The sequence below is a fragment of the Pollachius pollachius genome (assembly GCF_949987615.1).
Source record: "Pollachius pollachius genome assembly, chromosome: 12".
Classification (NCBI taxonomy): domain Eukaryota; kingdom Metazoa; phylum Chordata; class Actinopteri; order Gadiformes; family Gadidae; genus Pollachius; species Pollachius pollachius.
Window position 1 is genome coordinate 7,500,651 of NC_136945.1, and position 21,942 is coordinate 7,522,592.

At 42.7% G+C, this 21,942-nt stretch overlaps 1 protein-coding gene across 1 annotated transcript in view; it reads left to right on the forward strand.

Moving 5' to 3' along the window:
- poc1a (POC1 centriolar protein A) overlaps positions 1-16,358 on the forward strand; it is a 28,909-nt gene extending 12,551 nt beyond the window's left edge. The window contains exons 10-11 of the mRNA XM_079747510.1: positions 7,945-8,208; positions 16,221-16,358. Of these exons, the coding sequence (XP_079603636.1) occupies positions 7,945-8,208; positions 16,221-16,334 (378 nt within the window). The 3' untranslated portion in view covers positions 16,335-16,358. The remainder of the gene's footprint in view (positions 1-7,944; positions 8,209-16,220) is intronic.
- Positions 16,359-21,942: the final 5,584 nt, after the last annotated feature.

A 21,942-nucleotide genomic window follows, 5' to 3' on the forward strand; every position in this document is an offset into this window, starting at 1 on the left:
TCACACATGTGTAAAAGAAACATTTTGCAATGGCGGGGAATCTAAGGGAGGGAGGGAGGGAGGGAGGGAGGGAGGGGGAGAGAAGGTGAGGGGGCACAGAGTGAATGTGTGTTTTATTTATTTTTTTTTATGATTATTTTTTACAAAGCTTGCTCGCTTCAACACTTTCATGCTCTCTTTCTTCACAACTCAAGCCTTACCTGCATTACTTTTGATAAGAAAGAATAGATACATTTTAAATTATGATGATATTATATATTTCAAGAGGTCCCATTTGTTCGTTTTATAAGTCCCGGACGCTGTGACAATATCTTTAACGGTCTTATGTTTTAATGCCAACTGTTGAAACCATCACAGCCTTGTTTCTTTTTCTTGATCCTGCCAATGAGTTGCCAATGAGTTTGCCTGTGCGATGTCACTTTAATGAGACCGAAATGCTAATGGGGTTCATTAGCGTTTCCAGACAGAGGAGGTTATCTGCAGACGTAACTCTGGGTGCGATCAGCAACCGAGAGCCTTGACTAAAGAGGTATTAAGAGAAATTAGTCCTTGCGTAATACCCTTTTGTCTTCACCCCTTTTTTTTACTAGAAAGCTACAATTTTATAAGCCTCTTTGCGGTTTTCTAAATTGTGAAAAAAACTTCTTTATGACAAAGTAAGGCAATTTAGAGAAGCCATCCAGAGTAAACTAGTTTTTGAAAGTATCCAACCGCAACAATCTCACCCCTCAGGCCTCCGGCCCGAGCCTCTCCCCCATAACACACGACTGGCTCGCTCACTTTAGCATAAGCTCTGCCTAGCCTTGTAGGTAACACCTGTGCGGGGCAATGAGTACGCACAGGCAGCCAGATAGTTTGGTTGACAAACAGCTTGGCCATCCATTGGGCTGAAAATAGGCTTAGCTTAGGAGGTAGCTGGAACCTGAAGATCGCTAGTTCGATCCACGTCTCCTCCTAGGTGAGTGTTTAAGTGTCCCTAAGCCAGACACCATTGTTGACTCCACCATCTTTGTTTGAGTGTGTGTGTGTGTGTGTGTGTGTGTGTGTGTGTGTGTGTGTGTGTGTGTGTGTGTATGAACCGTTGTAAACCGTTTCGGATAGAAGCATCTCCTAAATGCCCTAAATGTAAATGTAAACTGTAAATTAAATGATTGGAAAGACTTATACAGGCCTGCGACAGCCACTGTAAGGATGTTAAGACACTTTCAACAAATATTGCTATATATATAAAAATAATATAATATAATATATAATATAAAAAATGCTCCTCAAATTAAATGGCAAAGTACACACTCAGGATGATCATCATCAGGGGTTGCTCAGACCATTAGGGGTCAAACTCCCTAGGCTTCACCCACTAAGGCTTTCAGCATGTCCCCAAGGGGGGCCTTGTGCTGTTCATGCTGTGAGACGGGTTCGGCTCTGGGCATAGGCTCTATAGGCACTCGCCTAGAGTGCCATTTCTCCTTAGGTAGCGGTGCTGTGGTTATGATGGTCACACCATTACTAGTACACTATGTATATTCACAACACTGACACGCAAGGTACTCAAGACGCAGATTCACAGTCTGCATTTATGTCCTAGTTAACATATTGTGTGTGTGTGTGTGAATGATGTATTTTATTATCATTACTGCCACTTTGTCAGTCAATATGGCGGTCAGTTACACCTTGTGTAAGTGCTTGCTTTCTAGATCTCTGCTATGTATTATTCAGCCATACGTAATTCATTATTAATAATGGGCCCTTTCATCTCTCATAAGACACACACACACACACACACACACACACACACACACACACACACACACACACACACACACACACACACACACACACACACACACACACACACACACACACACACACACACACAAACAATCACACACACACACATGTGTGAGTGGAAATACAAGAGAGAAAAAACATCAGAAGCTAGGCTTAACTCTCCTTCAATTATCAAATAATTTCCCAATCTTTCGTTTTTTTTGGAAGCAGGACCTAATAATCATGAGGGAAATGCTTATTTCAATTATTGTTATGGCAACAAAATTATCTGCTTTATTGCGACTAGAAATGAATGTGTGAAAATGAGCGTAAACTGGATGCTGACTCCTCTGGACATCGGACCCATGGAGGTTCCGTTGCGTCGACGGCTCACATGTCTGAAAACCTGACTGGAGCCTCATTACAGAAAAGACTGAAGTAGAAATAAGGGGGCCTCACTTTTCCCTCCTGAATATCTCTTGCTCTCTTGCTCTCTCTTTCTCATGGATGTGGCGAGGATGTAGGGATGGAGTGCAGTTCATGTGCTTTCCCCATTTTAGTTTTTGAAGTTTGCGCACAAGCTCGAAACTAGGGAGAACTGAGATTTAGTAAGGCGTGTAGAAAGATGAGTGATAAAACATTGATGTATAAAATAAGTTGGCAACAATTGCAGATTTAAACCCATATAGATTTACATGAAGCTCTGATTACCTCTCTAGGTATGATCGGTATAGCATAAACTGGTGAACAATTGCACTCAATTGAACACCGCATCCTAACCATAGAGATCCCAAGCTAACCGGTGCCTGTGACAAGGAGGGGGCCAAATGACAACCATCACTGACCAGCAGGTCAGCTCACTCTGATCACATCCACACTAAACTCTCTCTCTCTCTCTCTCTCTCTCTCTCTCTCTCTCTCTCTCTCTCTCTCTCTCTCTCTCTCTCTCTCTCTCTCTCTCTCTCTCTCTCTCTCTCTCTCTCTCTCTCTCTCTCTCTCTCTCTCTCTCTCTCTCCTTCACAGCTTTCCTTCACAGCTTTCCTTTCCTGCCTCACATCTGGGTCTTTCTCATACTCACATGCGCAGACAGATGAGCGGCACATTCCCGGCAGGCTTCCCCCCCAACAAAAACACACACACACACACACACACACACGGGGAGGGGTTAAAGAGCGAGTGGTGCTTCAGACAGTTAAACCTACCTCCCTCCATCGTTGCGTTATTGATTTCACTATGGAGCTAGAGTTGTTCTCTGCACTGTAGCAAGAGTTTACTGGCTTGTTTCTCAATATAGGCTTGACAGCCCACACTAGGAACTGGTCTTAAAGTGTGTAATTTGCCGACATAAGACCAATTTATTAGTGTTTGTGTGTGTGTTTTTAAAGGCATAGAATACTAGGCGTACTAGCAGAGCGTGCGTGCGTGTGAGAGAGAGAGAGACGGGTGAAAGAGGAGCAGGAGAGCATGAAAGCCGATGAAGGGATAGAGGGGGATGCTCCAGTGGAGTGGAGCCTCAGACAGTAGCAGGGTGGAGGCTGAGGCACACGTGCACTGTGGAGGCCAACCACCTAAATAAATAAATAACACGGTGGTGAGAAGGAGCACACACACAATAGAAAAATATATAAACGATCGGAATCAGAGGTGGAGAGATGGCAGATACAGTGTGAGCTGTCGGCAGCGGATAACCGCGTCCACTTCCTCCGCTACGCTCAAGACAGGGGGAGAGATTGGTAGATTGGGGACAAAATTGGAAAGGAGACAGCGTATGGCAAGAACCAGTATTATCCCTTTGCTACGCCCACGTCTGGCCTTTTTTTTTGGTGTGTGTGTGCGTGCGTGTGTGCGTGCGTGCGTGCGCTATAGGTTTTCTTTTTCGGACTGTCATGGAGAAGCACGGGAATCCATGTCCATCTTAAGAGTAACTCAGCGGAACAGCCATTTGCTGGACCGGTGACTTTAGCTAGCTTGGGACCAAATTAGCTCCCAGTCAAAGTGTGGTGTGTAATTACTTTGACCGTATACGCTATACATTCTGTGAAGAGCAACGTGTTTTAAGTTTTTATTGTAAGCAGCAGGGAGCTTTATTTACTGAAACATATTTTATAGTTTCCAATAACTCGTCGCACAACAGGATCACATCAACCTACAGCTCAAGTCAAATTTATTGTTATCCCACTACGGGATATTTGGTTGCAGCCAGGTATTAAATCCACATTCAATCCATCATAAATTCAACATGAAATGCAACATACCAGAAAGGACATAGATGGAACAATACAGTGCAGTGCAAGATAATCTTTAGTGAAGACAAAAGACAAGCAAATGCGCAGAAAGGGCTTAGTGCAATAATTTGTCTTCAATCTAGAGTCTTCAAAAAGTCTTTGGATTTTTGGAACTACTTTGAGCTTCTACCTGAAGATAGAAGCTCAAACTCCCTCTACAGGGTGTGGTCATGACAGACCAATATGGCATAGGCCTTCATTACGACCTACCGATAGTAAAGGTCAGAGAGCTGTTCTTGGTTCCACCCCAATAACTTTGCTGCCCGCTCTGACAAGCCGACCAAGCCTATTCTCATTGGCCAGCTCAGGTTCCCCAACCACACCACAATATAAAGAGACAGCAACGACTTGGTGCACACATTAAAATAATCAATTTGCCTCAAGAAGTGAAGACGTTACTGTACTTTACTTTTTTACTTTACTTCTTAGAAATAGCATCTGCATTGGCCTGAAAGCACGACCTGTTATCAAATACACTCCCCAAATATTTGTTGTTCACCACCAAATTAATCTCAGATCCCTTAATAACTTAGTTATTCCATCAGCTAGTACAGTATGGAGTCTATTGAATCCACCAGTCCTGTAGTGGAATGTTACCACTGTGTTTCCAGTTAGAAGGTTTTCCAACAGGATAAATATGTTATACTCACTACTTATGTCTTGATTTTATGATGATCTGGTTCTTGCTTAATGAGTGTTTATTTAATGAATCTTGTTTTAGCTTATACAATACGAACACACTTAAAGCTTGTATGGATGATGTTACGATTGAGAAACAATTTTACCTCCAGCGTCAACGTTCCTGATTTCCTACTCTCCTACTTGCATTCCTAGCATCTGTGCTTGGTAGGGTGCCACTAACATATATCCTGTGAAGCTACGGGCTTCCACTAGGGGCAACATAAGTAATAACATGTAAGTCAATGAGCATGTTGCATTTCCTCTTGGTGGTTAGTCCATACCATACTTTAGTTCATACCTGTACAGCCACTGTGCTCTTGTTCTTTGCAATGTCTGAACAGCCCTTCTCCTGTCTGAACGGGCTTAATTCACAACCTAGCCCCTGGTACTATGACGGGGTAGGCTGCTCAGTCAGGGGATCGAACTCAAAACTGGTGGAAAGAGTTTGAAAGCAGACTGTGTGACTTCTCTGTCTTTTATGACACAAACCGGTGTAACTCAGGCTGTGCTGAGAATGGAAAGACAAATTCAGACGTGTGTGTGTGTGTGTGTGTGTGTGTGTGTTGAATAGTTTTTGTATGCAGTGAACTGGCTGTATTGATGCCTAGCTGTGTCCAACCAAGAGTTTCATTTGGGCCCCTAGGAAATTTTCCACTGTTGGTTTTTCCACTCCAGGTGATTCATCAAGAGGGTGGTGGTGGTAGCATTGTGTGTGTGTGAGCATTAATGTATGCTTATGCTTGAGTGATTGCGGTTGTGTCTGTAGTGACGAGTGCAGTTTGTGTGTGTGTGTGTGTGTGTGTAAACGCGGAGAGGCTGTCTGTATGTGTTTGTGTGTGTTTAAGCAGCTGTTTTAATACAAAGCTATAAAAGTCATACTCTCAACAAGAGTCAATCCGGTCTTGGTGGACGTTATTGGCTCAGCACAAATAATAATTTGTCTCTCCCTCACTCGCTCCCTCTCCTTTCTATGTATTACCGCCACACGAAAGATACTCTTTCTTCTTACTCTTTCCAAGTAAAACAAGTGTGAAATTTGTTCTTGTACAAAATGGTGAATGACTTGACGTATTTGGTACCTTGAGAAAGTAAACGGTTAACGAGGCGTGGTGTCCCTTAGACACAAGTTGATTATTATGCTAAAGCAGTTAGTAGCTTGACAATTTAAGGATGTTCAGTGGCTGATGACTGGACCTGAAATGAAGAGTGCCATGCTTCAAAATCGAATAGAATATTGAATATGTGCTTCTTGGCGCTGCATTGCATTCTATTGTGTCTGTGGGTTTTTTCTTCCGTTAGCAAATACGTTTGAGTCATAGGCAGTGCCACTGTGATTGGCCAAAACCATACCTGAATTGTCCCCCATTAATATCACTTTATCAATGTGTTCCATGACGAAGGGGGAGGAGCTTGGCCCCTCTGGGTTTATTTTAAACGGTGTGGCTTATGGGTAAATGATCTACCTCAACCTCTTAATGACTGCCATCCACCCATATCTTTTTCATCAGTATAAACTGTTAATCCACTACTTTGTGTTTGCCTTTCACCCAGAAATCGCAGGAGGATTATCTCCTTTGACTCAGGTTTCCTCCTCTCGAGAGGAGTTGTGGAATCTATTTAATTTACAAAGTTAGTTGTGATTTGACAGCAAAGCACCTTTCTTTAATTCAATATTGGGAAGTGCTTTTTGGGGATGTTGTTTTCCAAAGAATGGGTTCCAATAGCCATCCATTCTAATAGGTAATGGGTGGCTATAAATCAAGAATAGTTTATCATGTGGCGTGCCAAAGTTTCAAAAATATGTGGTTACAAGGCTGATGTTGATGGCAGGCAGTAAATTCCTACATCTACTTCCGTACTTTTTATACTGGCATCTATTAATTACAATGAAATACAATGTGTAGTCTAAACATAATCTGGTAAGCACCTAGTCCAGGGCCTGAAGTGAGTTACCAGCTCACCATTTCTACAGCCATACCTGGCTCTCTTAGTGATTACAGCTGTCCACCAAGGCTCAACTTATATTGTTTTACAAAAATTAAATAAATGCTACACAGAATTTGATTTATAAGTATTTGTGGGATACATGGCTACTTTCTAATTGGACAGTTGTCAATTGGATAAAGTAACAACACTCGGGTTGTTAGATGAGTAGACGAGGAAGTGCCAGAAATTCAATGAGGTATCATTCTTGGTCTTGTCATTAGTCATGTATTCTCTGAAAGGAACAGATATCTTCCTATGAAGCAAAAACAAATGTATTCAGTTTCAAGTTTGTAATGCCTCTGTCAGCTGCAAAGGTTCCTGACCTAGTAAAACGGTGACATATACTTTAAGTATTTTACTCTAGTAAGGTTGTACATGCATGAAACATATGCTCTGGTTTGTTTTGATGAAATAACATGGCACTGATAATGTGATGGCACTTAAAAAATAAAGTTTGGATAACCCTAACCCTTTGATCTTCTTAACCAGTTTAGCTTACTCCATGGTGGTCTTTTTCCAGTACAGTTGTAGTATTAAACAAGCGTGTTTTTATCTTGAACAAACCCTTGGTGTTCACCTTGACCTATGGGTTCGACCCCCCCCCCCCCTCCTCAGCAGATATCTGGGTAATGAGGCAGGGACACACGGCTCAGCCTGTCAATATGAGTAACCTCTGACACCAAAGCTGTGGTCTTAATCCGTATTAGCTGTGTGTGTGGAAACAAGACTCCCTGTCTGGCATTATGAGTCAAAAAGGGTTGTCTTCCCATCAGTTGAGGAGAGTGCGGTCGGCTCCAGACATGACCAAACTTGCACAGAACAAGCAGAGGAGACGGAGGAGAAAGGGGAATAAAGAGGAGTGGAAACATAAACCGACTCATCATGTAGCTGTCATCGCGGTGGAGCTGTTACCATTCCATGTGCTTTTAATTGTAGTTCTCTCTAACGCAACCCGGAGAGACCTGACCTTCCTTGGCCACGGTAGAGCAGCAGCCAGTAGTCATCCGTTAGTAATGAATGGCTACGTTCCTCTCCTAATGGTTACTGGTCCATAATGCATTAGATGATGGGTCAGGTGGTCATTGGTGAGCGGTGAAACCTATCCACTGCTATGTTGTGTTAGAATAGTAGAAAAATACAGTGTCATAAGCAGGGGTTCACCATCCCCATCTGTCAAAAACATCCTAAAGTAGTATTTTTTTTCTTCCCTCTTCTCTTTGTTCAGACGTGCAGTGTGGCAGAGGTCAGCAATACGACCGACTGGCACACCCTCTCCCACCCTCACAACCCCGGTCCTAGCAGCCACAACAGAACCGCCCACTCCCAGTCCATTAGAGCCCCCAGCACCCATCAGCACCCACCCCAGGCCCAGGCCAGGGCCAGCAGCCCCCAGCACCAAGCCCAGACCCAGACCTCTGATGGTGGGGTCTCTTCAGCCCTGTCCAGCACTCTGGAGCGCATTGTGAACCAACTGGACATCCTCACTCAGGTAAGAGTCTCTGAAGGATCTCTGTTAGGGTTAGGTAGTCCGTCTGCACTCACCTCTGTTACACGTCATCCGGAAACGATGTGCATTTCTTTGTATCTCACAAGCGACTGAAGGTAACAGTACTTCCTTACCGGTACTCTCACATTAAACTAAATGAAGTACAAGGTATGTTTGTCAGTTGGCCTTCATTAAGGGCTTAGATGCTCAGAAGCAAAGAAACTGCAGAGTGGGTGTTGTGAAAAGCCTTTATATATGTATTTATTTATTTATTCATTCATTCATCAAAATGTATTCATATTATTACTTTGGGGTAAGCTTGCTCATAGATTCCAACCGGTAGCCTGAGCTAATCCCAAGCACCTATGCTATTTTCTAAACTACTATGCTATTATCCTTTTGCAGTTGATGAAATTGCTATACATCCTATGATTTCTATGTATCTTATAACCACTGTAGATACATTCTGGTGAGATGTTACCTCCCAATACATTGAGAACCCTACTAGAACCCTATTCACAGAAACAGGGTATATGGATGACGTGGCTATGCAGGGCTGGCTTGCATCCGTTTCTCATAGCCACTGGTCGTCGTATACTTCTGGCAGGTTTATGTTTGACGTTGACGTTCATTCTTGTGCTTTGGTCAAATCAATTCATTTTATTGCACTGCATATTTGAACATTCACTTGAATAGAAAGCGATTTTAAAAGATATATTACTGCTGACTTTTATGACTACAATGTCGGCCATAGTATAGGTTTGCAAAATCTAAATAACTGGACTTTGTCAGCTGACTGAAATGGTTAAGTTACTGCATTTTGCTTCAGAGAAACATTTTGTTTCCCAACTTTGCATAGATAACAGTTTTGCAGCTCTCTATTCTTTAAACAAGGACAGGTAGCACACATCTGGCTGTGTGCGTTCTGCTTGTGTTGTTTTTTATGAACGTTTCAGGAGCTGTGTAAAGGCCATGCTCAGTTTGAAGCCCGACCAAACCAAAGCCTCCAGGGTTAGACCTAAAAATAAACCAGAAGAGAAAACCCAACCGAACACCAACCAGAACAGAGTTATAGATGCTTTGCTTCTTATTAATTCCTGCTCTGTGTTTTATTTTCTACTCGTGTTGGGGTGGCTTTCTCAGTGTCGTGTTTTAAGGCTGATACAGAGGCTGCTTCTGATCGGTTCTGTTGAAACTATTGGGTAATGCAAATTAAACGATCATTTGAAGATGTATCTGCATTTCCTCGCCAGAATGAGTTTGTGTTATGCAGCAAGCGCTTCCCTTATTTTTTTACATTTGTATGTAAAGTGGTTGCGTGGCAGACGATCACAGTTAGTATCTGTTAATGCGTTTAGCCAGCCAGTATTAAGAAACACCAAGAACGCTTCATAGTTCGAAGGGGGTCATTGCCATTATACGATGCATCTCACCTTGTTAAACTGTCCCGATATGTGTTATCTGCTACTCTTATTTATGAACTATAAAATGACCAAACAAATGCAGCAATTAATAAGCAGAACTGTGTAACATGAGCGACCCACCCAATTCTGAGGACTCCCTTAATACCTACCTATTAATTATTCTGGCTTCTCTGCTTTGATGAGCCTCGACTACGCACGACTAAAAACAACTATTACAAATGGAATCCTAGGATTCTTAGGTAAACGGGACAAGAATGATGTGCATTGCTTGAAGAAAGTAATTGAGGAAGATGATATATGCAAGAGGATGGACCGGAGTTTATGAATGTACCCCTAGGGAAGGACAACATTCATACAGAAACAGTTGGAGAACTCACTGGCTCTTAAAAAGTTGAAATACCACAGCTACCATCGTCATCTGTGTGTGTGTGTGTGTGTGTGTGTGTGTGTGTGTGTGTGTGTGTGTGTGTGTGTGTGTGTGTGTGTGTGTGTGTGTGTGTGTGTGTGTGTGTGTGTGTGTGTGTGATGAAGTTCAGCACATGGAAGTATTTAATGGTGGCTCCGTGCCTGACAGGCTGTCTTGCAGACCTCTTAGGTGGGGGGGGGGGGGGGGCCTTTAACCTCTAACCCCTGACCCCGGCTGCATACAAATATCCCAAAAGCATCGTACTGTATGTTTATACAGCATTTCATACATTCCAGCTGCATTCCTCCTGTACCAGGCTCATGGCTCCCCAAAGGAAGAGTTATGATGAAGTAGGACTCTATCGTTCGTGTTTGCTTTATCCATGGCTCAGTGATGGCGCCCCTTCTAAACTCACTTTGACCTGATCTTGGTGGCCTATCATCATACCACTGACTAAGTAGAGCGTTTCCCTCCTTGCAACGGCTCCTCTGGCTTTGGAATGTGAATTTGACAGACATGCATATAATTGACCGGACCAACTCGCTCCGCTCAAGGATTAAAAAACTCACAATGGCACCATATTCCTCTCTCTGTCTGTATTGAGGGACATATGAGAAAATTAGATGAACAGGTATTTATAAGTACTTGTGTGTGGGGATATTCTGAAATAAAGTACATTATTCAGTTAATTCCCTTGAGAGGCACTGAATAGGCTAGGCAGTAGATAAACAGTGGCCATGCTGAGAAGTACAACTAGCTAAACCTTTAAAATGCTAAGCAGTACAACTAGCTATACAGTTGACATACCAAGCAGTACAACTAGCTGTACAGTTGCAGTGTTTCCCCTATATGCATTCAGCAGCAGCGCACCGGCACTACTGGATTGGCAGAGCCAATGCAAAAAAAAAAGTTCAAGCCACATTTGCACAATGATCTGGTGTCAGTCAGCAGATACCTTCACTCTGTTGGTTGTTATGTCATATTTGTAAACTCAATCTGTACATTTTTCCCAAAAAAATCTCACCAGAAGTAACCATTTAAAGGGTTATTTTTCCCAATTTTCTACAACCACCTATACAGTTGATGTGCTCAGCTGTACAACTAGATATTCTGTTGACGAAGCAGTACAACTGGCTATACAGTACAGTTGAAGAAGCGGTACAACTAGCTATGCAGCTGATGAAGCGATACAACTAGCTCTGCAGTTAACATGCTACGCAGTACAACTAGCTATACAGTTAGCTTGTGAAGCAATACAACTAGCAATAAAGTGAAAATGCTGTCAGTACAACTAGCTATGTAGCCAACATATTAATGCAGTGTTGTATAAACTGCTAAAAGTCATTCTTGAGTAAAAGTACAATAACTTGGATGATTGTGACTTGTAAAAGTAAGTATAACAATTTGTTGAGTAAACGTTCCTAACGTTCAAATATAATGTACCTAACAAACTCAGGTATGTATCTTGGTGAAAGCGTACTTGTGTTTAAATTACGATATGCGTTTGTGAGTTGACATGAAATATGTGCTTGATGTGCCTCAACTCGTCAGTAAGATGGGCAGCTCATCAATCGATACATAACACTCTAAAAAGTACAGAAGTCTGCCAGGATAAAAAATATATATAATACTTTCGTATCTTAATTTTAGCGTGTAATGATGAGTCCTCTGCAAATGGATTGGAGTAAAGGTAATAAAAAAACTTTTGTTGTAAAATAGTGAAGAAGTTATTTATATTTGTTAGTTTTCACCACTGGGTGAATGTGAGGAATAAATTGTGAAGCGCATCGCAACTCAAAATAAAAAGCGCTTTAAGAAAACAAATCCATTCACCATGCGTCTGAATTCACTGTAAGTCCCATCCTGTCAAGGACTTATATAACTTATATAACTATAATAAATAGTACACAATATAACCAGCTATACAGACGACAGGCTGAGGAGTGGAGAGATAGCCGGCTCAGGTGGTAGCTGACTTGTTTCAATAGGTTTTGTGTGTGGGAGTGTGTGTGTGTGTGCGTGTGTGTGTGTGTTAATTGCAAAAAACAGTAGAGTGGCCGAACAAGAAAAGGGCAAGAAAAATGCCATTTACCACAGAAGGAAAGGGCAGCACAAACAAACAAATGTACGGAGGTACGACTGGACTGAGCCGCCCACACGGGTCGGAGACACTCGCAGGATGGGGTTTCACAGGCTCGGTGTGCGTGTGTGTGTGTGTGTGTGTGTGTGTGTGTGTGTGTGTGTGTCAGATGTATGTTGTCCTGAGTGTGGCGGGCGTCGTTCTGTGCGGTGGCTGTGGCCCCAGCTGGCCAGGCGCTGAGGCAGCACTTGTACTCACCTTCTAATTTATGGTTTTAATGGTATTGTTTTAATGAAGAATGCCCAAGTGACCACCAAACCATATTTCATGATCATACGTCACATCTGTCTCAGTTTTTTGGTTTGGTTTTGGTATTCTAGTAGTCCGATGTCCATTAAAAACACAGTTAACCCCACAAAGCAGGTTTGTCCGTAATTTGTCCATGGGATCGTGGAAATGTGGCTTGTGCAGCTGTGTAACCATCGGCACGGTAACAGGGGCCAAAGTGCTTGGAGCGGTGTGTGTGTGTGTGTGTGTGTGTGTGTGTGTCCCTGTGTAGGATAATATGGACTCTGCACAGAACTTGGAAATTCTATTTCGGGAGCGTAGAGATTGGGTTTCTACTCAAGATGAAAACTATAGGCCTGTATAAAATGTCCTTCGCCTGGGGATATGGGGATACACACACACACACACACACACACACACACACACACACACACACACACACACACACACACACACACACACACATACAGTTGAAACAGAGTTGAAACAGAGGATTATTGATCTACAACCACAGTGCGCGGGATGATAACAAAAAATAACTCCAAGCCGTTTTTATTATTTTCTTCCTCCCCTGTAGAAGGGGGATAAGGTTGCTGGTGATGAACCAGAGAGGACCTGGTGGCGATCAGTGTTCCCCTTCTGTGCTTTTGTTAAGTCATGATGTGTTCTGTATGTTGGTCCATAAGGACTGGGTTATATCACTTTTCTCTCTCTCTCTCTCTCTCTCTCTCCTCTCTCTCTCTCTCTCTCTCTCTCTCTCTCTCTCTCTCTCTCTCTCTCTCTCTCTCTCTCTCTCTCTCTCTCTCTCTCTGGTGTATCTCTCTCCTCTCTGTGTATCTCTCTCTCTGTATCTCTCCATCTCTGTTTCTTGTCCTTTTCTTATCTGTGTTTGAGCCTCAATCCACCGTGTGGCTTTTCATGAGATGTGAGATACCAGGGGTGCTACTCGTGTAAATGTAGGGCAGGACTTGAGTGATAATTTGATGTTTGAATTCATTATTCATTCCCGTTCATATATCCAAACGGTTTAATGTTGGATGGTGGGGTGCAGCGTGAGATACTGCATTCATATGCGGTTGGTGTTTTGACGCGTCAACGTTGTGTGACATTCCCATGTGTTCATGTGGTCCGTTGATGTGGCCCAGACTAATATTTATGTCATGACGCATCACAATATGTTCAGTGGGATAAGGCACACAATCCAGACATTGCTAGGAATCGGACAAAAACCAAGACTCATCATTCAAGAGAAAGCAAAAAGACAACTGAAATATCTAAAAGTTAGGAATTCAATAACATCAGCCTCTTACGTCAGATGTTTGTCAAATCACATAGTCCTTTGATTCCTTTTGGTGGGGGGATTCTGGTTGGATTCCTCAATGGTATCAGGGTGTTAACTTACATGCTCTGTAAAGGAGGAATAATACAGGATGACAGCTGTTTGATTGAGCCTGATAACCAAAGCTTACTGTTTAGATATACCTTTTTCTGTCACCTCTTTTATCTTTCAGCATGCTTCTAATTGATTAGGTGGGACCCTTTACTGCCTCAAGTAGATTAAAGCACTTTTCAGGATTGACTAGCTTCTGGCAAACAGATTGATGGTTATCAGAACCTTCTGTTACGACTGATCATATGAGGTGTCGCGGCAGTGAGGGTTTGAAACGTATATAGATATAGATACAAATAAAATATATAGAGGGAAATATTTTAATCAAACTCACATTCAATCGACTGTTGAAGGGAGTACCTGAGTTTTTCAAGCTTAAGGCCGGACATAACATCTGTCAGCCATTGTGAATGAGTGGGCGGGGCAGCCTCGCTTTTTCATTGTGTTATGTGTAAAAATAATACAGGTGAGGTACCACTGGAAATGGTGTGCTACTTCCTTAAAACATCCTCATAGCAATGTTAGTTAAATAACAATGACTGCAGTTGAGTTAGTAGTTGCTAACCATTGAACCGGATTTGCAGCATATTCAGACAGGCCTGTCAAATAAATGGCACATGCATGCAATGGATATCCACATCCATTGATTTATTTTATTCTTTATTTTTTTTTTTTTTGTCTCGACGATTTAAAATGCTACAATAGCTATTTGTTTTCTCCCTCAACGGATCGAGACTGTGACAAAAGAGAGCAGGTAACGACCCAAACTGAGACCCCCCATTACCAGGTCCCATATCCGGGCAAACGCCTATAATTACACAATTCATAACCAGCTACGGCCCTGGAGCTGTTACTGTTGCTATGGGAACCAACCGCTTCGCTGTCTGCACATGCAAATCTAATTTGTTCCCGCAACAATTACAGTGTGGACGGACACGCTAATGGAGGACATTTGAAGAAAACCAATCGGACGTTTCGCTGAAGTGATTTCAGGGCCACTTTTCAAGGTTTAAGCCCGGACTGCTGAGGCAGAATCCTTACAAGTTCACTTCGGCTGGACTTTGAGGCATAGACGTGTACTCCTGAATAATTTGGTCCTCTTGTTTGTATTACATAATCTTATTTTACCTAAATATTTTCTACTTAAATTAAAAACGAAGCAGACACACATTCAAGCATCAACCCATGATACATCAGTTCTAGACTGATGGGGCTGATATCTATTAGGTCTGTTTGCTTTTTCTTTGCTTTGTTTTTCCACACAGAACTTACTTACTTGTATTTAATCAACCTGCACACCCTCTCTCCATGTTCTGTATCAGCTGTAGATATGCAGAAAAATTAATGCGATTCCACTTCAAGTGAATTGCGGGACGACTCCGATTACCTTGGGCTTCAGGACACAAACCTGTGATGTTAAAGGGCGCCAGACCCTTGTGCTTGGATACAGCAAACAATAATTTGATGAATTGTCTTGCATGTATGTCTGTACACACACACACACACACACACACACACACACACACACACACACACACACACACACACACACACACACACACACACACACACACACACACACACACACACCAAGAAGCGCTAACTGCCTCCTCTCTTAAAAAGGCTAAAACACATTACCCATGCATTACTGTCAGGCTGATTCTGTACAGCCCTTCCTCGCATCTTCCATCCATCTTATCTCTCCTTCCCCCTCCTCCATCCTTCCTTTGCTCTCCTGGACTCATCCCTGCCTCGCTGTCTTTCATCTCCTCCTCCGCTCCATACCAGGGATAACCCTTTTATCCTGCCCTCACCACCCCTCAACGCTTTAGTAGATGAACCCTTCCGTTCTGTCTTAGAGTTGATCTCAAACGTCTATGGTTTATCCGCCATGTCTTTACCTCCCGATGCCCAGGTTTGCTGTTTGGAGACTGTTTGTCTCAACAAAGTGTTCATCGTTCATCCATTGTGCTCTTCTATTTCGGATGATCAAATGTGGCCTTTAAAATTCCACGTACAGAATCTTCTGCCTGACTTTTTTGCAGTTGTAGTTATTCGGTGTGTTTCCATTGCGCAGGCCCTATTGCGTAGGCTATTGCAAGGAAATATGCAGAAACGGTCTTTAGAAGAAAACGATTCATGGTCATAGAATAGGGGAAGAGCCGAGGGGGAGTATATCTGTAAGTAAGCTCCCATGTAACTCCCTTTTAGAGAGAAAAGGACAGTCCAGCTCCAGGGAATTTTCATGTTTAAGATCAATGAAGGGCAGTGGGTTTTTCCATCTCCAGCCTCAGACAGTGTAAAAGGCGTCATATGTAACCTCTTCCACTTTTCTCTCCTGTCCTACTTTGTTCTGCCTCTCTGTTACCCTCTCCCCCCCCCACACACACACACACTGCCCTCCCCTTCACCCGTCGCTCCACGCAGACGGTGTCCATCCTGGAGCAAAGGCTGACCCTGACGGAGGACAAGCTGAAGGAGTGCTTGGAGAACCAGGTGGACATTGTCCAGCAGCAGCAGCAGCTCCACAGCCAGGGGTAGTCCTCCTCCACAGCAGGGAGGGACATGGGGGACGGAGGGGGGGGGGGGGGGGGGGGGGGTTTGCATGAGATTGGCAGCATGTACAATGTTGTGGTTGGTACACAGTTGGTCGGTCTAGCACAGTTGGAGCGACACATGCACACTTCAAATAGTCCCGTCTACTTTTTTAGCATGTAAAGGACCCATTTTAGGTCATCAATCGTTTAGCGGTTAAGAAAATAAAACACGCCCTGTGTGCAATTCACGTACATGAGACGCACTTCCTGGATGGGTTTATGGGCCGCACAAGCTTATCTGATTGGACAACACGCATTGGCGGTTCACCACCGACTGGATGCGCTCTCTTGGTTAGAGGATAGGAGTGAAGGTTTCAACTATTAGAGGACTTGTTCACTGAGAATAGTGCTGAGCGCAGACTCTTTTCTGCTGAGCAAGGAGCTGTCACCAAGCGTTGGTGCGTCGGAGAGGGGAAGTGTGCACATCCAAGATATCGCGGCTTGTGTGCCCATGACTACTTTTGGACTTGGTGGCATTCATCTTGGTGTGTGCGGGCCTCGGTAGCTTTAAAGGTGTGAACTCCATTTAGAAGTAAGGTTTAAAAAATAAAAAATAGTTTTTTTCTATTAGTGTTACTGTATCAAGAACATCAACACCTTTTTAAACATTCCTTAGACTCAAATAGATTTGGTTCAGCTTCCATTAAACTCACAATTGAAACAACCTTTAATCTATTTATTAATTATCATTAATAAAAGCTTTACATATCTGGCATTTGGCCTAATTTCAATGTTTAAACATATTTATTATTTCAAAAAGCGAAACCAACTAATCCTTCCTTCGGCAGTGGATTTTATATTGACCTGGGTAACAAATGCCTTTCATTTCCATGATTTGAATAATTGTGCCTTTTGTTATTGATCGGGAAAGAGATTTTTTAATGTTGGTGGAGTGTCCCTGATTGCGAAGGGTTTTATAGCGGCATTTCAATATGTATATAATTGTACTGTACATGTTTGTTATATTGTGTACTTTTATAGTAAATCGTTTTTGACTAAACTTGACTTTTTTGTTGGCTATTTGTGTGTGTGTGTGTGTGTGTGTGTGTGTGTGTGTGTATGTGTGTGTGTGTGTGTGTGTGTGTGTGTGTGTGTGTGTTTTAAAGAGCTTTGTTGTCATAGTCCTTGCCAAAACGATGACCTCACTGGTTCCTCTCGCAGGTCTTTTCAGTCCTATGAAACTAATTTAAGGTATCCTGGCTCCTTTCACTTGGTTCTGTCTGAAGTGTACACAGTCCTCCCCTTATCCTTTGTTAAACAAACCTTTATTTAGATATTGGTCATGAAGGTACGGATGTTGCAGTTTAGGCATCTCGGCCAGACCTTTTCGTAAACATGGATCTGGTTGTAATTAGTATTCCTTGCATCATCCCCACCATCAACTGGACCACAATACAAACATCTAGCGTCCACAATGGATGGTTCAACATCTTGCTCTAGTAGGATCCCAAGCCAAAGCATAGGGTGACATCATTAACAGGAAAGTATTTGTGGCTGTTTTTCTTTTTCTTTTTAACAGCCGACCAGGAGTGTGCCGATGGAAAATAAATATAAGAAAAGCAAAAACCGGAATTCTGAAGCGGTGCTGCAGGGCCCACTCTATTCCTTCCTGTCTGGGGCCCTAGAACGAACACACACACACTCACACTCAGCCACACACATACACACTCACTCACTCACACACTCTTTAAAAAAAAAAAAGAAGCTTTTAGCATGGGCCCCCACCGGACTGCCTGCCAGGAGCAGCAGTTGTACAGGGAGGGAACAGGGGGAGAGGGAACTCAGTAACGTGTGTGTGTGTGTGTGTGGGGGGGGGGGGGGGGGGGGGGGAGTTGCTAATCCTGGTGATGAGGAGTACATCTGGATATGTTTGGTGTGCAGGGGCTCCTCCAGTCTGCCACCACTGACTGTGTGTGTGTGTGCTGGTTTTTTTTAAGCAGTTGGACACCATTATTTATCGTCGTCTACTTTCCGTAGCATTTTTTCTTGACAATGATTTAGATATTTTCTTCCTCCAGGTTCATGGATTGAGAAGGTATGAGGTTGCCTTAAAGATGGTTTTTATGGAGCGTACTGTTAATGCAGGTGGCAGTTTGACTCACTTAATGCTCATTCCTACATTGGCTTATTCACATGACCGCAAGATGACTCATGAAGAACCTTGAATAATATGTATTAAAAATGTGTTCCAAAACATACATACATTTAGACTGTATTTTTATATTTCTATTCATTTATTTTAATAATTCGTCAATTGAACTGTAGCATACTATCAGTTTAACTTATATTAAACAAAACATTTAAAACTATTATAAATACTTGTTGACTTTAACAAGAACCTTTAAGAGAGAGGAGAAAATAGGAATGATAATGAAAAAGAAGTGAGTTGTGCAAGCTTCCCTCCTCTGGCCGCTGCTGGACATGGCAGAACGCCAGACTGCCTCATTTCCTGTTGAGACCGCCTTCCTCCCAATGGACTCTCCTCTGCTCTCCTTTCTTCACTTCCTCCTCTTCCCTCCTCTTCCCAGCCCCGCCCACTCTCCGCTTGTTTGGCCAGTGCTCAACGAGGGGGGGGGGGGGGGGGGGGGGGGCTGTAATTTGTCGTGTGTGGCTGCTTTCTGGCGTTGGCCACCTATACTCTCTGACCCACGCTTTTGGCTCTCGCTCCCTCAACGGTGTTTTCCATTTCATCCGTTTTCTAGAGAAGGGCTCTTTCTTCCTTTTCCTGTACTACTTTTTCGGATGTTAAAGAAAAAGTAAAAACCTGCTTTAACCATAAAAAAGGGATATCTGCTTACAATTGTTACTTGGAGCAATATAAGGCAAAAATAAGTACATTATTTTGGCTTGATTTTAATTATAGTAATTGTTGTGTGTGTGTGTGTGTGTGTGTGTGTGTGTTTACACACACACACACACACACACACACACACACACACACACACACACACACACACTACAATTAGTATAATTTAATGAAACTACATTTTAAGACATATTTGCCTCCATGTGGTTTAGCTTTTGAAGTGTGTTGGAAACAGTGATTTGATAAGGGACAATATTGCGTCAACACCTTTAGTGTACAATCATTATCGAAAAAGACATAATCTAGGCCCAATCTTAATTTTATTACTTAAAGCATTCGTTTTATTTTAGCCCTCTCTAAGCGGAGCTTCATAAGTACCACAACAATAACCTACTACGTCCCAATCGTTGGAAGTGAACTAGCTCAAACATGCTTTAAGGTGTGTTTCGAAGAGCATGCATAAATCATGGCCTACTTTATAATAGGCCAACCCAGAAAACAAACCGGATAATACCACAGCCTCACATTTTCATTTGAAAACCTGTTCAGCGTACTTTCAGAACAAATGTCCTATTCAAACGCAGCTCTTTTTTTCATTTTCCAATAAACAATGTTGCAATGTTCAAATTTCATAGAATTCCCCTATCAAACCTGTATGATTCAAATGCAGTGATAACATTTGTTTTATGTGATCATCACTCACCATATTTGTAGTGTATGGTTTAATTAATGATGCCAAAAGAGGAGTAAAGGTAAAACTATTGTACCAAGATGAGCTCATTAGAAAACGTGTAATATGTTCTAGGGCCACCTTTGGACGCTTAGTTTTATAGCCCTGTAACTTGGCTGTCATGGTGATTATGACACAATGCCGTTTGTCTGTGTGTACAGTACACAGACACACACACACACAGACAGACACAGAAACAGACACACACCACACACACAGGTGTGTGTTTGTGTGTGAATGAGCCAGATTTACCACATAAAGTATGACTCATTTATTATCTTTTATTATCCTAGGAAGAGCCTTGCCTACTAAGCTACGATGTTTACACAGAAAGATAAGATTTAGTTTGAGGTGAAATTTGCGTCCGTGCAGTAAAGTCCTTTTAATCGAATGTTTCTGGGGTGCGTTGTAGTCTTTGAATACAATAGTCCTCCAAGGTGACTTTGGTCGATTTTATTCCTTAACTGTATGACCTATGTGAGATAAGTTTTATAAGGGAAAAACTGTACACACAGTACTACGTCAAGTTATAGGGCAGCGGGTCATGGTCAGCAGTTGATGTACTAAAGGAATTGGATTGTAAATTGCCTATGTCTTCTCAATTTATGTAATTCTGACTCTTTGATCATTCAAACGATACAACTTTATGTCATGACGTCATTGTCTGTGGCCTTCTCAATCGATTCCTCTGCAAAAAAAAAAGGAAAATAATCAAATAAAAAACTAAGCCTCAAACACTTCAGCTCAGGCTTTGATCGTGTATTTACCTTCAAAGGGGGTTTCTGCCGCTCAGGGACTGCTTACAGTTCATATTACAGGCCCATGTATAGGGCACTCGCAAATGTATGTAAACAAATGTGTTTGTGTTTGTGATCATGTGTGGGTCTCCTAAAATATTAATAGCATCCAACCTCCTCAGACACCCTTGAGTTGAGAGTAACACATGTTTTTCTCCGGCCCACTGGTTCTGCTGGGTTCACGGGTTTCATAGCGTACATGTTGGGGTAGATCCACCTCCCGCTGCTTCGTAGCGGTGTTTCACAACTCGAGAGCCGTTCAAGCGTTTTTCCCATGTCGAGGTGGAGAAACTCGTCCTGTGACCTACTGGCCCTTCTGGGAAATATTTACGCCTTTGTTGCCGGTATACTGTCACTTGTGAGATTGTCTTTAGACTTTCTTTAAACCAAATGTGTCAATGTAGAGATGGTGAACATTTCTTAAGGAACCTGAAGGATGGATTCCCCTCTGTTGAACAGCCAGGCCTATGCAAGGAAGCCATATACTATGATGATTCTATTTGTGTATTGTAATGTGTTGTTGCTCTTTCCAAGCGGTTGAGTTCAGACGTATGGTTGTTCTTTAACTTCAAGATGCACTTCAAGTCCTCCTGATGGCTCTAAATGATACATTCTTTCTTTCAAGCTGGGAAGCTGTCTGTATGTAAAACCTACGCGGTACGACAAGATGAATCTGGATACAAAATCGTGTCCATTTGTAAAAGAGGGAAAGAAGAGCAGGAGGTTAGGAGATGTGTTTCCCAGGCATGCTTGTTTGAATGAATGGCCTGCGGAGGTGGGGGTCAGGCTGGGGGAACGGCAGCAGTCGAGGAAATGCCATCAGAGGCGTGGGAGACGTTGGAGCGGCCCACCTCCAACCACCGAGGTGGGCGAGTCGAGTGAAAAGACAGAGCGACCTAGAAACTGAATGGCCAGATGTTGGGTCCATTCCACACCGTTTCCCACAGTGCCAACATCGTCTTTTGTCAGACCGGGGCAGTGCGATGTTAGGGAAGCGAGACTTGATCGGAATTTGCTTCAGGAACTTCCTGGAGAGGAATAAAAGCTGTGATACTCAGTGAACCATTTGGAAGAAGAAGAAGTTGAAAATGAAGACATTGGAGCACTTTGTACGTGTTCTACCCAAACATTCTACCCATTAAATGTTTCCCCTGCAGACAAGTGCATCCCGGTGTGAGCAGGCTCACTAGGAAACGTCAAACTTGGTTCTCCTTATATA